Genomic DNA, 17,751 nt, shown 5'->3' on the forward strand with positions numbered 1-17,751 from the left:
GTCTTGCCCTAAGGATTCTTTTCCTATTTTCTCAGTGCAGAGTGTGAGGTTTCCCCTCAGTTACAGATGTTTTGTCCTCATCTTCCTGGCCCTCTATCTTCATGCTCCTTCTCACCGTCTGACTAAGAGCAGTTAGCAGCGACCGTGCGGCAGCCCGGATGCCATGCTGTCTTGAAATCTGCTCCACCAGACAGTTTAGCCCATTACTTTTGAGTTTGGCCTCCAGTGTTAAGGGCATGACCAGATTGTTTGCCAGAATGTAACACAAGTGGCCTCTAGCTCAGCTCCCAATAGAATCCTTGTTCGTTCCCCTCTGAGACTTCATGAGCCTGGCCTTCAGTGGCCACAATTTCTGTGGACATTCTGGTCTTTTCGAATGCCCACCCGAGTGGCCAATAAGTTTTGCTTATAGCATTCCAGGCATTCTTTACACCACAGGCCTGCAAGTCGTGGACCAGGTTGGTCACAGCAATGGCCTGTTCCTCCGTATCAGTTTTCCATGTTAGTTACTCTTCTATCATTGTGACAAAAGTAACTTAAACAAAGGTTTATTTGGCCTCTAGTTTGAAGGGACCGTCATGGCGGTGGAAGTGTGCGGGAGGGTGCTAGGGCAGCTGGTCGCGTGTGTCCATGGTCAGAAAGCAGGCGGATGAATTCCGGTGCCAGCCGCTTGCCTTCTTATCCCCAGTCCATGGGACGGTGCCGCTCACATTCAGGGTGGGTCCTCACGTGAAACCTCCCTGCAAACAGATACCCAGAGGAGTACTCCTACGCCATTCCAAATCCAGTCACCCTAACGATGAAGATGAACCGTCACGGTCGTCCTGCAGAGACATCTCCTCATTCTAGGCTTGTTTTCATACAGCTATCTTCCCTATCAGTTTTGTCTTTTTAGCGGTTGTTTGACATGTTGTAGCATTGTACACAGTTGCTACTGAAGAGGTGAACTAATATGGGAAGTAAACTACAACGTAGTTCAGACCAGTGGTAGCTGCCACAGCCTTTATCCACAGGCAGAGAGCTGCTTTTCGGAGAACAAATCCACTTGGTTCATTTTCCTGCGTGTACTGTCCCCAGAATATCCACTTCTGACTTTGTGGATGGATAGAGACGAAGACACTTGGGTGTTGCAATCTCCTAGATTTCAAGTGTCCGGGCCTTTCATAGCAAAGAGAGCTGGTGTTGGGGTGGATAGGGCCGGGTTTTAGCTGCTCAGCCCGGAGTGCAGAGGTTGTTGAGGAGGGCCTGTTTGGGTTAGCACTCTGGGCAGGGGGGGTGGAGTCTGGAGGTGGAAGAGCACCTGGCCCTCTTGCCGTGAACGTGTACATTGCTGGGGGTCCTGCGGCTTTCAGGATCAGTCTTTTTATTTTTTTTTTGGTTTTTCGAGACAGGGTTTCTTTGTGTAGCTTTGCGCCTTTCCTGGAACTCACTTGGTAGCCCAGGCTGGCCTCGAACTCACAGAGATCCGCTTGGCTCTGCCTCCCGAGTGCTGGGATTAAAGGCGTGCGCCACCACCGCCCGGCTTCAGGATCAGTCTTAAATGGCTACAAATCCATTGTGACCCTGAGGATAAATCCTTGGAGGGTGATTGTGAGGTGTGTGCGCACACATGTACACATGTAGTGTCTTTGAGTTGTCAGATTTGTTCTAGAAAGACGATGCCAGGTGACCACTGTGGGTGTTATTAGGCTATTGGAAAGCACCCATTTTAACTTTCCCTCTCCAGCATAGACTTCAGCAACAATTCTTTAAAAGTTGCGAAACTTGCTTAACCTGATATAATTGAAATAATAAATTTTATCTTGTCAAAAAATTTTAGAAATGAGCTGGGCATGTTGACATGTATCTTTAATTCTAGCACCTGGAAAACATAGGCAGGCAGATCCCTGTGAGTTCAAGCCCAGCCTGTTCTCCATATCGAGTTCTAGGTCAACTAGGGCTACATAGAGGGACTCTTGTCTCAAAAAATAAAAATAATTTAGAAATTAATATTTAATATTTTCCTCTTTTTTTTTGGATCTCCCACTTTTTTTTTTTGCATCTGTTTATAAACCTAAGAGAACATACTTTGGATTTAAAACATAAAAAAAAATGATATGTGCATGTGGGTATGTGTGTGCATGTGTGAGTGTGTATACCATGTCATACATGTGGAGATCAGAGGCCAACTTTCAGGAAGTAGTTCTCTGTCCAACCATGTGGGTCCTAGTATTGAACTCAGGCCACCAGTCTTGGTGACAGGTGCCTTTACCCACGGAGCCATCTCACTAGCCCCATACCTTGAGTTTTAACGTCAGATACTGATGATTTGTGGGACGTGGGTTTTTGTTTTGTTTTGTTTCCTTTTTACAAGTCTGGAGGTTGAATCTAGTGCTTTGCTGATGCTAGATTCTGTCGCTGAGCTACATTGACAACCCTCTTTTCATTCTGTTTGAGGCGTAGTCTAAGTAATTGCCCTCCCTGTCCTTGAATTTATTCTGCAGTCTCTCTGGCCTTGAACTCACAATCCTTCTGTTTCAGCCTGAGTACTGGGATTACAGGCCTCTTACGATGCCTGGCTGTAGTTGTTTTTCTTTGGCGTGACCCTCAAGATTTTCTGAGGCTGGGGCTGGAGAGATGGCTTTGTGGTTAAGACTACTTGCTGCTCTTGCAGAGGACCTGGGTTTAATTCTCAGCAACCACATGGTGGCTCACAACCATCTGTTAACTCCAGTTCTAGGGGTCTGACACCTTCTTCTGACCTCCAAAGGCACCACACACGCATGTGGTGAAATATACATGCAGGCAAAACACTTGTACGTAAAAATAAATAAATCTTTCTTTCTCTTTTTGAGACAAGGTCTCTCTCTAGCTCTGGCTATCCTAGAACTTGCTATGTAGACCAGGCTGGCCTCGAACTCAGATCCTTCTGCCTTTGCCTCCCAAGTGCTGGGTTTAAAGGTGTGGGCCACAACACCCAGCACAAAAATAAATCTAAAAAAAAACGGTTCTCGAAGGCCTAGGTTCACTCTAGTAGTTGCGTATGATGTTGGGTGGTGGCCTATGAAACCATTTCAGCTGCTGCATCACTTCTGAGTCCTTGGAGGTCTTATTTGTAGACTCTGTTGTTTGTTTTCCTTTTAAGTGTTGTGTGTGTGTGTGTGGGGGGGGGATCCCTAGGCTCAGCCTCCAGTGTTGTGTGGGGGCAGTTTTTGTTTTTCAGGGTTTATGTTATTTTATTTTATTTTATTTTTTTATTTTTGGTATTAGGTATTGAAACCAGGGTCTCATGCATGCTGGGAATGTGCTGTAACTCTGAGCAGCTCTCTCAGCCCCTGGGATTTGAATTAAGATATCTTACTGTGCATGGAAGAAAACAGGAAGGGAGAAACTGGGAGTTATTCTTTAGTCTCTGCATATGTCTTCGTGGCTGAGTTTGGGGTCAGCTCTAAAGTCACACCTATCTCTGGTCCGGTTACTGAAGATGATCGTTGCTTTAGATCTTTCAGCAACCTGGCTATTCTTACTTCAGTCACTTGTTGGAAACGGTGTGGCCTAGAAGACAGGCGTTTGCCTCAACATCCGTCACATAGATGGCCCCAGTGCCGATGCTTATAGGTGGGTTGGCTCCGTCCATCTGTGGTTCTTGGTGTATCCTTCCATGCAGAGCCATAGCCTGCAGGTGTGGGACTGAAGTCTTGAGTTCTGCATCTCCAGGGTGCTGCTTTCAGAAGGCAGTGCATGCCTGTTTCAGGAAAGTGCCAGGGACCAACGCAGCTCTTGAAGTTGGGCAAGAAAGTGAAGTTGTGTGCTGTGGGGCAGCCACTTCCTGCTCAGGGAAGCCCCACCTGCCCGAGCTATTCCTGTGGTAATTGCTCTCTGTGTCCTAGTCATCCACCGTTGGTAGTGCTTCGTTCTCCTCCCCTTCCCGAGCTGCCCTGTGACACCAGGAAGTGGGACATAACAAACCTGGACAGTTAGCTACCTGGCGGCTCTCCCAGGCGGTTGTGCCTTTGGGTCTGTTGTGTAATGAAGCATCATTTGGTGTCTTCTGGCAGGTGTTAGGAGCCTGCAGGAGATTGCTTGATTTGAGGTTCTCGAAGATTCTGTGGCCTATCTGCCTCTCTAGGAAGACCAAATCTACAGTCACAGCACCCTGAATGCACATAATCTTGTCAGGAAGGGCCGAGGCTGGGGAGGGGGGGAGCCCTGAACCCAGCCGTACACGGGCAGCAGAACTGAAGGTGATTCAGGGCATGGGGCCTGGTGGGCCTGAGGGAGAAAGAAGATGTGAGCACCATTGTTCTGTAGGCGAGCACCACAGTGCTGAGGGGGCCATGTCCTGCCAAAGAAACTGACCGGGGTCTCCTGATCTGGCGTTGGGTCTGCGGGTGGGAGGAGAAGATGGCAGAGACACGCTTGTGAGGGATGGTGCATGGCTGTTCCCACCACCCCCTACTTGATGTTTTTCTTTGGTAGAGTTGAATCTAGGACCTCAGACATGCTGGTCCAGTGCTCTAACACTGAACTATAGCTCCAGCCCTGACTGTTGTCAGGGGCTCTCCTTTGTACATTGCTGGCCACGCCTCTTGTCCCTGATCCTGGCATCCTCTGCATCTTAACCTCCTTCAGAGTGCATGTGTGTCTCCTCCTCATGATATGCCAGCCCATTCCTCTACCTTCTCCAGACTCTGCAAAGTTCGAATCTTCATAAAGACTTGGTGAGTTTATCTCCCAGCCGTCAGCTAATCTTCACTTAAAGGTTTTAGATTCTTCCCTGAGAACATGGGTTTCTGCTGCCCATTTGGGGTGAAATGCCCTTGGGCGGCATTTCCTCAGAGCCCTCCAAGTCTTTCTGGCCTGTCCAGTTCTTACCACTCACTGGACATGGTGACTTACTCTCTCTAAGCCTACAGCTCTGCCCCATCCCCCCGGGACATTTCTGCCTGCTTTCTAGGAGGTGAGCCTCTGTTTCCATGGACCCTGTGGTCACCAGTGATGGCTTCGCTTCTTCCTTGTGTATCCACACCCTACCAGATCTTGCTATGCTGGGATTCCTGCCCTTCCTTAGGAAGAGAAACAGCCTAAGTGTTTCATCCACTTATTCAGCATTCAAATGGTACAGGAAGGGATCAGAAAGGCCAGTGCTGGGGCATCCCGAGTCATTGCTGGGGTTGTTACGGTATCAATGCCAGCCGTGTGGGTTTTGTTTTTTTTTTAATGCTTTTTACAAAGATTTTTATGTGTATGAGTGCTTTGCTTGCATGTATGTATGTGCGCCATGTGCATGCCTGGTGCCTGTGTAGACCAGAAGAGGTCGTTGGATGCCCTGAAACTAGAGTTACAGATAGTTGTGATTCACCTTGTGGGTGCTGGGAACCAAATGTCGGTCCCCTGCAAGAGCAGCAGGTGATGCTGCAGCCCTTCCCCAGACCTGTGTGTGGCCAACCGCAGAGGTGTGTTCAGATACGCCTGTGGTGTGTGGTTTGACCCTGGTGCTTCCACACTTTGTTATTGCTGTGCTATCCAGTGTTTTGACCTGGGCTTTTTCATAATATAAACACATATAAACAGGTGGTTAATACTCTCTCTGGAACTGACTTTATTTCTGTTTTGTTTTTGAGGTAGGGTCTTTTTTTTTTTTTTTTTTTTTTTTTTAAAGATTTATTTATTTATTATGTATACAGCATATGTGACTGCAGGCCAGAAGAGGGCACCAGGTCTCATTACAGGTGGTTGTGAGCCATCATGTGATTGCTGGGAACTGAACTCAGGACCTCTGGAAGAACAGTCAGTGCTTTTAACCTCTGAGCCATCTCTCCAGCCCCGAGGTAGGGTCTTGTTATGTAGGTTTGAGCTCAGGGTTCACCTGTCTCAGCTTCCTTGATGCCCTGATTCTGAGATTACCAATGTGCACACTCGCTGTTGGCTCTAATAGTGCGTGTGTACACCTGTGTGTTTGTGTCCTTGTGAACATTTGTGCACATGTGTGTAGAGGTCACCCTTGGGTGTTTGTCAGGTGGCATCTACCTTGTCTTTTGAGGTGAAGACTCACTGGCCTGGAGTTTATAGCTTAGAGTAGGGGTCCACCTGCCTGCTTCCTCGGTGCTGAGATTTTTGCACCTGTCTTTTTTGTGGGTGCTGGGGCTTGAACTGAGGTCCTCATGCTTCTGTGCAAGCAGTACTGAATGAGCTGTCTTTCTAACCTTCTCCAAGCGCTTTAAAACTGCTTATAGATACACAGAAGTCGAGAGGTTATTCTGGTGGCCCATATCCCTGTTGTCTCTTCTTGGAGTAGCCATCAAGTAGCTGTATGTTTTGGGATAACTCTTAAAATATCCAAGGCATGCATGGCTCGGGTGTGGCCAGGTGTGGCTTGGTGGAAACTACTTGGGTTCCATTATCTCACCCCCCCCCCAAAAAAAAAAAAAAAAAACCCTGGCAATACAACCCAAGGCAGTTAGCAGCCATTCATTATCATCACATGGCTGCTCTGGGACTCCCCATGGTTTCCCAAGTTTGACATTTAGATGGGTCTGTATCTAGATCATTTTCCCCAACTGCCTGTTCTTTGTAGATGTCCGTGTTGACTCGACTCTCACTGGGCTGTTGGTTTCTCCTGTTGTAGAACCTTCTCCCAAAGGTGATAGAGCTGGGAAGGTATTGAATGAGGTTATGAGACATGGGCTCATCTTTCTGAATGGGTTCCATAGCTAGGCCCAGTCACAAGGCAGAGTCTGCACACTTGACCCAGGTCCTGACCCCAGAATGTGAACAAGCGCTTGCTCCTAAGATGGCCATGGTCGTCTGCCATGGGGGTGACACAAACGTCTGCTGTAGTGTGCCTTGATTTAAGCAAGTCTTGATGGATGTCCTTGTAGAATGGGGCTTGGCTTCCTGTGGATTCTTGGAAGCAGCATTTCCAGGTTAAGGATCAAGGGTGGAGAGAGGGGATGGCCAGGAGCACACCAGTTCATCATTGGGGGCCTGCAGAATTCCTCCAGTGATGGTGAGGAGGACGGCTTGTCTGCATTTTCCCATCAGATATCTGCCTTTTACTCAGTGACGGTTCTTGTTTGTGAATAGGGTTGCCTGTTGTTTGAATCAAGTTGGTCTTTATTTTTAAGCTTCTGACCTCCATGGATGTTTTGGTTTTGCTAGTAGAGTCCTTGCATGTAGTCTGATTGTATGTGATTAGCTCTTTTTAGAAATTGTTGCTATTAATGACTTTCTCCTCATGTTTTTACTGATTATGTTTGTTGTTTGTAAAAGTATTTTGTCTGAGTAAAATGTGCTATAAAAGGCAGCTCTGATTCTTTTTTTTTGTTTTTGTTTTGTTTTGAGACAGAATTTCTCTGTGTAACAGTCCTGGCTGTCCTGGAACTCATTTTATAGACCAGCCTAGCCTCGAACTCAGATCCACCTGCCTCTGCCTCCCGAGTGCTGGGATCACCATCTGTCAGCAGCTCTGAATCTTAAAAGACTTTCACACAGACTCTGTGTGTGTGTGTGTGTGTGTGTGTGTGTGTGTGTGTGTGTGTATGCATACACATGTCTGTGCCTCACCTGGGTAGAGGCCAGTGGTCGACATTAGATATCCTCTTCTAGTACTCTGTACCCTATTTATTTATTTATTTATTTATTTATTTATTTATATTTTTCAGACAGATACTCACTATGTAGCCTTGGAATTTACTATGTAAACTAGACTAGCCCTGAACTCACAGAGACCCACTTGTCTCTGCCTCATGAGTTCTGTGGTTAAAGGCATGTGTGACCATGCCTACTGGCGTACCACCTTATTTCTTGAGACAGTCTTCACTTAACCTGGAGTTTACTGCCTGGCCATTAGGTGCAGAGGGTCCTCCTGTCTTCACCTCTCACTGCTAGGATTACACGTCTGTACTCCCGTGCCTGGCTTTTAGGTGAGTTCTGGGAATTCGAACTCAAGTCATCAGGCTTGCACGGCAAACATTTTACCTACTGAGCCACCTCCGCAGACTTGTGAAAGCTATTTGGCCATCATTTAGCTGTTTTTCTTTTTCCCTGTGGCTGTACTATAAGTGGCTTTTCCCCCTCCAGATACTAAGTGTGGGCCTCACACACAGTAGATAAACACTCTGCTGTTGAGCTGCTATGCCCTCAGTCCTGTGCATAGCTTTCAGCGGTTCACACAGGTCTGCTGTGTACTGATTGGTGCTGGTGGGCCATGACAAGATGGCGGCTCATGAGCCCTTGCACCTGGTCCCTCCTGCCATCATTGTAAGGACAATGCCCGCATATTGTCCCATGTCTTGGCAGGCATCTCCACACTGCTGGGTGTATGTTGGTAACACTGGTTTCAGTTTGTGTCTCTTGGTGGCTGAGATGTTAGCATGCATCGTTTGCTGGAGGCGCTCAGGTTGGCCTCGGTCACGTGCCCACTCACTTGTCTTTCAGGTGAAGGAGCTGGAGTGGCTGTTGTCTGATGTGGTCCTGGATTAGAGCTCGCTTTCTTTCTCCATCTCTATTTTGAGATCATCTCTTCCATGTCGCCAAGGCTGGCCTTGAACTCCTGGCCTCAGGTCATCCTCCCACTTCTGGAATGGCAAGGACTTTAGGTCTATGCCACTGTGCCTGGCTTCTATATTTTTTTAATGGTTCTTTTTGTAGTGCTGGGGATTAGGAGTTGGGCAAGCATTTACATGCCTCTTGGTTTGTTTTTGTGAGTCAGGGTTTCTCTGTTTAGCCTTCCTTGGCTGTCCTGGAACTCACTCTGTTGACCTGACTGGCTTCAAACTCACAGACATCCACCTGCCTCTGCCCCCTGAGTGCTGGTATTAAAGGCGTGCACCGCTACCATGCAGCTACAAGTCTCTTTTAATGAGAAATTTTTATTTTACCAATTTTCTGTCATTTTCAAATATTGTTTCTACCCCCCCTCCACCATGTAGCTGTAAAGTTTTCTCCAGTCCGCCTGGCCCCCGCCTAGCCCCGCGGTCCCACAGCCGCTTATAAAATAATCACTCAGAGGCTTAATATTATTTACAAACTGTATGGCCTGTGGCAGGCTTCTTGTTAGCCAGCTCTTACATCTTAAATTAACCCATTTAATATATAAAATATAATCTATGTTTTGCCACATGTTCCGTGGCTTTACCGGTCTGCTGGCATGTTGCTCCTGGGTGGTAGACTGACGTCTCCTCTTGTCTCAGCCTTTCTTCGTCCTGTCTCTCTCTTGGATTTCCTGCCTGGCTATAACCTGACTTGCCATAGGCCAGAGTAGCTTCTTTATTAACCAGTCATGGCAACCCACATTCACAGCCTACAGAAAGATATCTCACAGCACCCCCAGCCAGTTTTTATTTGTTGGGCACATTTGTAGAGGCCATGTCTTTGTTTCCCAGCAGGTGGTCAGGTGGTCATGGCCTTGGTAGCAAAGCCGTGTGTCCTGGGGTCTTGGCTTTTTCATGTAGTTTTCAGGTGTCTGCACGGTCTAGTCTGGGGAGTCCCCACGCGGGACAGCTTTGAGGCCTTGGGGCCTCAGTGCCATTTGGGTGTTCGGGTTGGCGTCCTCCCCTCGACCCCAGCATGTGGATTTGATGCTCTTTAGCATCCGCCTTGTTCCTATTCTGCTGCTGCAGGTTGGCCTTGCTCAGCCCTGTACTTGCCCTTGCTGTTGTCCGCTGGAAGCATGTTTGTGATGCTTGGTAGATGAACGTGCAATCTGCTCCAGATATGGTGGCCTTTGTATTAATAACGGCTGTGGCTTGCCGCTCTGGCACAACCCTGATGAAGACCGAGGTGTTTCAGAAGGCTGGGCCCTGTGGTTACCCAGAATCTGCAGCATCCCTTGCCTCAGGAGTGTGGCTGGGGTGGGGTGGCCTGAAGGACTCCCTGGCCTACTTCCTTGTGAGGTTCTGTCCCTCAGACTGTCAGGGGACTTCTTCTAAGGCATCGAATCAGGCAACTTCTCAGAGTGAGGAACATGGATGCAGAGCTCAGAGCTCCCCTATGCCAGGTGTCTTGGCCAGAGGCCAGTTGGTAGGTCAGGCCATGCTGCAGGCACAGATGGCCTCCAGAGGTGACTGTGGCTCCCAGGAGGCTGACTTCCCAGATAGGGGCTGTGCCAGACTCGACTCAGGCGCCTCAGGGCTGCCCAGTTCCGGCCAGCCTGGCCTGTTGTGCAGCATGCGGGGGTCAGGAGAATACTCAAGTGTGGTTTCAGGAATTAGCACTGTTCAGTGCTGTTGGAGGGAATGTCTTTCAGGTTAACAATGCGTAGAGGGGAGGATTATGGGACATTCCCCGAGAGGAATGCTGACCAATAGTGGTGTGTTCCCAGTTGCTGGAGTCTAGGTACTCTGGGTGAAAGCTGCTCCTAAACAGTGCCATCGGCCAAAGCTGGAGGAGCAGCTTTACATACCCTTGGAGAAGCTGACTGACCATGGTAGCTGTCACATCGGGACTCATAAGAACGCTCGAAGGTGGAGGCCATGTTAATTAACACCATGAGTGGAGATTAGCATGCAGCCAGCAGGCCCAACCTTTCTAGGGCTCAGCTCTCCAGCAAGCTCTGAAGTTTACATGTATTTTGTGTCTAGTGAGGTCAGGGGCCCACCTTCCCTAGGGCATGTAATTACTTCAGTCCTCCCTCACCTGTGGGGTCTACAGAGCCATCACTCAAGAGAGGGATGCCCACAATTAGGCCATGCACATGTACAGTCCTCTCAAAGCTTTGGGATACCCAGCCTGGCACCTGTGTTGGAAGGGGCTAGTGTGTTGGTCTGTCTGTCTGCCCTGACATCTGAGGGAAAGTAACCTCTCAGCTGCCAGACAAGTGAGTAGATTTCCCAGTAGACTCCAGTGTGCTGCTGCAGGTTCTCTCTCAGCTGCCTAGGGCCTCCTTTCCAGCTGTCCCCAGAGCTGGCTTCTTGACCCCTTAGGCCACCCACACATTGAGCTGCTGATGAGAATGTATTTCTGACACGATAGGTTTTTAACATCTGTGTGTTACTTCATTCATGTTACCTGTATCCCCAAAGATAGCAAGAGGGCTCTGCCTGCCTCAGTGTGATTCCTAAAGAGGTTGTTATGTTCTCATGGTTGTTGTAGAAGGGTTAATTCTTAACTCTTCTCTCAGGTTTTGGCTGGTGAAACAGGAAGCTGCTGAGATAATACTTTTCCTAGTGGTTTTTATGAGGGCATGTATTCATGACCTCATGTCCCTATGCACTCACGTGAAAATAGGAAGACACAGGGGGACTTAGAAAATATCAGAACAGGAGAGCCTCAGCAAAGGATTCCAGCAGGTTTCCCTTGCAGGCCCTCACTGCCTGGCCTTCATGGTAGGAATCCTGTCTCGTGCATTCCAACCTCATAGTCAACATTGTTCCTGGCTAGAGGTCAGTGTTCAGACTGCCCGGCAGTGCCCACACCTATCACACAGGTGTCCTGCAGAGAAGAGAGATGGGCAGTAGAAAAAAGTCAGTTGTAAACTGGGAAGGACTTAGGGAAGAGTCATGCAAGGCAGTCCCCTGGGGAGAACCACCTTGGATGGGCCCCGGGCCCAGCTGGGAGTAGTACCTGTGCCTCGGCCGGCTCCACCTGTCCTACTTAAAACGTCTGCTTTTGGTCTGCATCTGATAACATAGCTGCAGGGCAATGATTGTGGTCACCGATGCATTTATAAAAGGACGGCGGTGATGACCATTCCGGGCTGTCATTGAGGCCGGTACTGTCATGTTTATGAAAGATGGCCATTGGCAAGCTCCAACAAGATTTGCTAAATGAACAGAATGGCCTGTAGGTCTCTGGTGTTTGCTGTTGATGAGTTGACTTTTGTCATTCTTGTTCTCTGGAAGCGGGTGGTTGTGGTTGTGGTCGTTGTCGTGGTCGTTGTGGCCATTGTCATCTGATGCTGTTTCTTACAGTACAGTCCTGCCTGGAGCAGGACAGAAGAGACCAGCCAATGTCAGCAGATACTTTTCTTTTCTTTTTTGAGAATAGTTCATGTTGTCTCCCTGGAAGTTGGCTGGGTTCTCCAGCTTAAAGGTGTTGCAGGAGAGCAAAGTCCAGTGCGCTTACTCGGTGTCTGGTGTACTAGTGGAAAATGGGCAGAGGGGTGGGGGTGTTGCTGGGAACCTTGTGAGTCACGCGGCTACTCGGGTCAGTTACCACCCTTAGACATGCTGCTGTCATGATTGCCACTGGCCAGCTGGGACTTTACAGCCTTGGATGTACCTGGTGTGACCCTGGAAATACTGTGATCAGGTCACAGTTCCTGTAGAGTAAGTGGTTGGTGCTCGTGGTACCATTGCTATTCTTTGCCACATTCTGCCACAGTAGCCTTTGGCCTCTACTCAGTGCTATTCTGTGGCCCTAGTTTGGGAGGGGAGGGGAGCTGCAGCCCTCCCCCGCAGAGCCAGGAAGGACAAGCAGAGAAGGGTGTGGTTCACACAGCAGCCACTCATGCTGTTGGGGTGCTGTGTGGCAGTGTCACGGTCCACGGGATGGAGTTGAGTCTGCATCAGTGACTCTTCCAGGGCAGGCTGAGGATGTTTTCTGCTCTCTGGGTTCTTGTCCTTACCATTGGTCAACCTGTCTGGTCCCACTGTCCTTCGTAATTGCCTCCAGGCAGGGAGGTGCAGCTGGAGTGTGTGTGCATTTGTGTATAGCTATGCATTCCTGTCAGAGTCCCGGAGCTGTGGTGGTTCAGTATCCTCCCTGTGTAAAGCTGGGCTTATTCAGGTCCTTTCAGAATGTGCTCAGTGGCCACTTGGCCACTGTTAGTCACCCGGTGCTGTGCAACAAGCATCCTCACAGCCGAGTGGCCTAAGGTGACAGTGTACATGCATCTGTGGTCCTCCTGCCTCTGTGGGTCGGTCAGGCTTGTGCAGTGAGGGGCTTAACTAGGAGCTCCTGTCTTGGAGTTGAACGCTGTACAGATCCGAAGCTCTCTGGAGGCACACCTACCTCTGAGACAGTCTCCCCTGCCCACCACAGGCTGCTCAGGCTTTCTTGTGACCAGTCTGCCTGTTTCCCAGAGAACTGAGAGGGCAGAGAACATGCTGACTGCAGAGGTTGCACTAGCATTTCAGCTGCCTGTGCCATAGAGTCCAGTTCAGTCAGGCTGGGAGTCTGCCTCAGGCCCTTTGAGCTGCTGTAATGAAGATACAGGGAAATCTACTCCTTTACAGTGCTGGTCTTTGTAGGTCCAAGATCAAAGGCAGGTTTGATTTGCTCAGGAATGGCTTATGGCCGCTTTTTTTTTTTTTTTTTTTTTTTATCTTAAGGAGATTGAAGGTAGATTTATTAAGGAAAATTGAGAAAGGGAGGCTCCAAGGAATATATTCTTCTGGTTTCTTCTTGCTGTGTCCCTACGTGGTGAAAGGGCAGGCAGCTCTCTGGGCTTCCTCTTGTAAGCGCCCTAATCTTCACAGGGCGCTATCCCCTGGCCTCACAGCTTCCTGAATGTCCTACCTCTACTTGAAGGCTGCATTCAGCAAGTGAGTGTGGGAGGCAGATGTTAGGCTGCAGCAGACCTTCTAGGGGGTTGTCTTCTACTGTAACCTGGTCTGAGGTACTGATGGAGGGGAAGGAAGTTCTCTGGCATGGTCAGGTCTCTGTAAGAAGGCTGCTGGCCACCAGTGTCAGCTAGACAGAGACCGTGTTGCTGGTTTTCAGGGCTCTGTGAGCAGAACTCTCTCAGTGGTTTTGTTTTCTAGTGTCCTCTCTGGAAAGGGGAGCTTGCATTTTCTTTGTGATGTTGACACCCTGTGTTATGAAAGAGTGCATCTACCCATGATGCATGGGGACAAGCTGTGGTGGGCCGCAGAAGGCTGGCTCTTTTGGGTTAGATTTTTCTCTACTGATCTCAGGCCCCTACTTGAAAAGGGGCCGAGGATAACGCTGTGTCTTTCCTGCTGGCTCTGGGAAACAGACCTGTCAGGAGCATTGTCGTGAATCATGCCCAAAGCCAGTGGTTCTCAGCTGAGGGCAATTTTGCAATCTAGAGATGATTTTGTTTGTCATACTGGGAGGTATGACTGGCACGTAGTGAGAAGGAGTTTGGGGATGTCGCTGAACACACTAACGAAGGCTAACCCCCTCCTGGGAGCTCTCCAGGCACCCTGTGGGTTACAGGTGTGCATCAAGAGTCCAGCCAGATGCTGGGGTGGGTGGTCAGTGAACCGGTAGGCCGAGGCTTAGGTTTCCATTCAGTTCCTCTGGCAGCTTTCTGAGCAAAGTGACAAAACACCAGGGCGTCAGCAAGGGATTTACTTGGGATTTGGGGGAATACAATTACTCTTGTTTGCAGACGTGGCTGGAACGGTGGGTGACAGACTTTAAACTTGGCCGTCTTCTGGGGCTTCCTGTCTCTCTCTTTCCTGTCTTGGGCCATCGCTTCCTGATTCCTTTTGAGCTTGATGGCCCCAAACTGAGACTCGTGGAAAAAGTTTGCCCGTTCACTACATATCTGACCCTCAAGGGTTCTGCTGGCCGTTCCTGGCCAGTGAAGCTCTCTGAGGCCGGCCTGCTGCAGGAGAGGGCTGAGTTGAAGGAGGGATCCTGCTGGCGCCAGAGGGCTGGCTGAGCAGGCACCCTGAGTCTCTAGGCTGTCTCCCTGCGGTGATGCAGCATCCAGAGTTGGGGGGTGGGGTGGGTTCACATCAAGGCGGAGTGTGACCCCAGAAGCAGGAGCAGCACAGCCGAGGAACTTCCTAGGTAGCCTGTCCACGCCGACTGCGTTACCTCAGGGGTGCTCTATACCGTGGTTTCTGTGAGTGGTAAGTAACCTAATAAAGCTTAGAAACTCAAACACAGCACAGTGCTGTGTCCCCGCACTAGGATGTGTTCCTGGGTGGTAGACTTGAGTTCCATTGAGGTAGACTCTTCAATGGGCAAGGAAAGAGGTGGTCTGTCTGCATCACCTCTGTCCAGGGAGGCTTCTCGGCCGGTAACAGCAAAAGCTGCTGCCCCAGTGTGCCCGGCCTTAGGCTGCTTTGGTGGTCAGCTGGTAGCCGGGAAGGACACTTCCACAGCAGTAGTGTGCTGACTTTGGAGAGCGGCTCTCCCAAAGAACCCCACGAAGCTGGTGTGGGGAGTTGGACAATGTAGTCAGTAGGTGCCAGAGAATGACAAAGGGGGTGATGCCCTGCGCCTGCTTGTCCAGCATGAGGATGGGTCTGTCCTACTCGATCAGACCCAGACACTGGCGACACTTGGGGGCGGAGACAGGAGCAGTGGTTATGGCTGTGCCAGGAGCCCCACCCCCTCCCCTCCTAAGCCCACGGAGCTGAGGGAGCCTGAAGGAACACTGCTCTGAGCTATAATTGCTAAAACTGGGACTCAGGATCACTAGACCTGTTCTAGATCTCCAGGCTGTACCTACCTGGCCTGACCTGGTATTCGGTATACCTTACTCACTGGCCCCGGGGGCTTGGCCTTTACCTCAGAGGCCTCCTGGCCTGGCCCACCTGGTGTTAGCCTGGCCTGCCTCTGTTAGCTGGTGTAAGCATTCAGCTTTGGCGTTCAGCTTCCTGTGCTGACAGCCAGCCTTCCCTGCTCAGAGGTAACGTCGCCTTACTTCTGGCCTCCCCCATCCGACCCTAACCTCTGTGGCCTCAGCCTCTTGGACTTTTCCCTGGTTTTATTCATTGACTTTAAGCAGCTTAGGCTGTCCGCTGGGTCTTTCCTTCCTGGCTCTTTCCTTGTGGATTTGTAGACAAGGCCTGGTTCCCCTGCTGTTACTAGCAGGGCTCACCCACCCTGCTGTAACTCCTTCCTGCTCACTAGTAGGTTTTAACCTACCAGCCTTCCTTTTTCCGTTTTGGCTTAGGAGGACCCTGCCTACCTGCTGTTTCTAATCTCTTGGCTTTACTCTACTGGCCTTCTTCCCAGCTTGGCCCTCCCAGTTTGGCCCTCCCACCTAAGTCCTTTTTAAATGCTTGCTTACTCACTTTGGTGGTGCCAGAGCGTGTCTGAAAGCAGGCCCTCCTCTCAGCCTAACGCCCCGACCCAGCTCCGTTAGCTTTGGCCGCCAGCTGCCCCTCGGCCTGCGTTCCCACTGGGCTCCTGTAGGCACCTCTTCTTACCCCGATTATGTCCTTGCATTAAATTCCTCCCTGCGCCTCCTGGCTTTACCCCCCTGACCCCAGTATCTTAGATTTACCTGGTGTTGTCTTAATTCCTAGCTTTAGCTTGGACTTTACATACCTGGATTTAGTCCTCTAACTTTACCACCCTGGCTTTAATTTAGCCTGATGCGCTTACCTGCAGTATTGGAACCCTGCCTTACTCATCCTGATATCTGGTGTTCCTGTCTGTGCTCCTGTTATTACCACGTGACTTTGTTCAGCCAGTTTCCCAGCCTGGCCTGCCTGTGGCCCTGCCACTGTCTCCAGGAGCTTACGGCAGCTCACTTTTCTGTTCTGTAGGGGACAGGGGTGTCACACGCTGGGCCACTGTCTCCTCCCTCGCCTCTGTTACCAGCGCTTTCTTTTGTGGAAGCGCATTTGGAGGAGCATTCACTCCATTGCTCAGGCCAGGGGCCCTGTGCAGTTGACCTTGTAACCCAGGCTTTCCCCCTGGGAGGGGCCTAGCCGTGATGTCCCTTCCAGGCTTGACCTGTTGGGTGAAGGCGGGGATAAATGTTCTCCATGGTTTCCTGGAGGAGGGTGAGAACGGCGGTCTGGTAAGGTCTTCCTGGTGTTGGTGCTGACCGTCACACACACACCGTGCCGTCTCTCACCGACCATGGTGACCATGTCCCTGTGCCGTCAGTCCTGGCTTCTTAGGACTGGCTCTGCAGGTCGTCCTGTTCCAGCCGTGGTGGCCACTGGAAGGTTGTAGCCCCGGGGCTCCACTGCCAGGCCATCCCGCACCCAGAGTGATGTGTCCCCGAGTGACAGCTCTGCCTGTGTGCTCGGTGTAGGTCTGTCTGGTGTGGTAACAACTGTGCTGTGTGGCTCTTGAGATGTTGTATTTACTGTTGTTGTTGTTGTTGCTCTCTGCAGGCCAGTCTAATTGAAGCCAACGGAGAACTAAAGGTCTTTATAGACCAGAACCTTAGTCCTGGGAAAGGTAAGGGAGCCTGTTCGGGAACTGTAAGTCTGCTGATGATTGTGTGGTGTGCGACGCCTGGCTAAGTGCAAGGCCCCCTGCAGCGCCTGAGACGTCAGGAAATCAAGGCAGTGTGAGGAGGGGACTGGGCATGGTGTTCCCTGCCCAGAGACGGGCGCCTCACCCCGAGGCCCCGCGCTCCAGTGTGGAGTGCACGTCACACTCTCAGGCTTACGCTTGTGTTTTAGTGGCTCCTGCGGGGAGCTGTTTTCCTAGGGGCCTGCGGCCGGAGCTGTGTGTGGCAGCGGGAAGGCTGCTGCCCACCTTACCAAGGCCCACAGTGTGTTTTAGCCTCGGGGTCGGTCAGAGCGAGCAGCTGCCCGTCCCCTGCCCACTCCACTCCCCTGGGTTGTGTCGTCTCTGTGTGTGTGTTGCTTTGCCTCTGTGTCCAGTCCCTGTGGCACCAAGCTGTCTCTACAGAGTGCTGTGGCCCTGTGCAGTGCCACTGCTGAAGACCACACTTGTGGACAGGTCCTGTTGTCCCCACAAACATTTCCTTTAGGTCAGCCGAGGGCCCTGTGAACTCCACACAGCCTGTGTGGAGCCAGAACCGTGGCGAGTCAGGGTTCTGGGTTCTGTTAAGAAGAGTTCCTTGTTTCTGGTTTCTCTTAGTTGTTTGCAAATGTAAAACTAGCTCTTTCTTCTTAGTAGGCTTAGGCTTTCTGGCAC

At 50.4% G+C, this 17,751-nt stretch overlaps 1 protein-coding gene across 7 annotated transcripts in view; it reads left to right on the plus strand.

The window, feature by feature from the left end:
• Positions 1 to 17,751, plus strand: part of Tfdp1 (transcription factor Dp-1) — a 44,380-nt gene that overhangs the window by 4,274 nt on the left and 22,355 nt on the right. For 4 of the 7 annotated variants that reach the window (XM_028881253.2, XM_028881254.2, XM_028881252.2 and 1 more), the window contains one exon: positions 16,977 to 17,043. The exons of the other annotated variants lie outside the window; for them this stretch is intronic. In XM_028881253.2, coding sequence (XP_028737086.1) covers positions 16,977 to 17,043 — 67 coding nt within the window. Of the gene's footprint in view, positions 1 to 16,976; positions 17,044 to 17,751 lie in introns of those variants that run through there. 7 annotated transcript variants of the gene reach the window in all.

Source organism: Peromyscus leucopus, chromosome 17 (genome assembly GCF_004664715.2).
Source record: "Peromyscus leucopus breed LL Stock chromosome 17, UCI_PerLeu_2.1, whole genome shotgun sequence".
In the NCBI taxonomy this organism is placed as follows: domain Eukaryota; kingdom Metazoa; phylum Chordata; class Mammalia; order Rodentia; family Cricetidae; genus Peromyscus; species Peromyscus leucopus.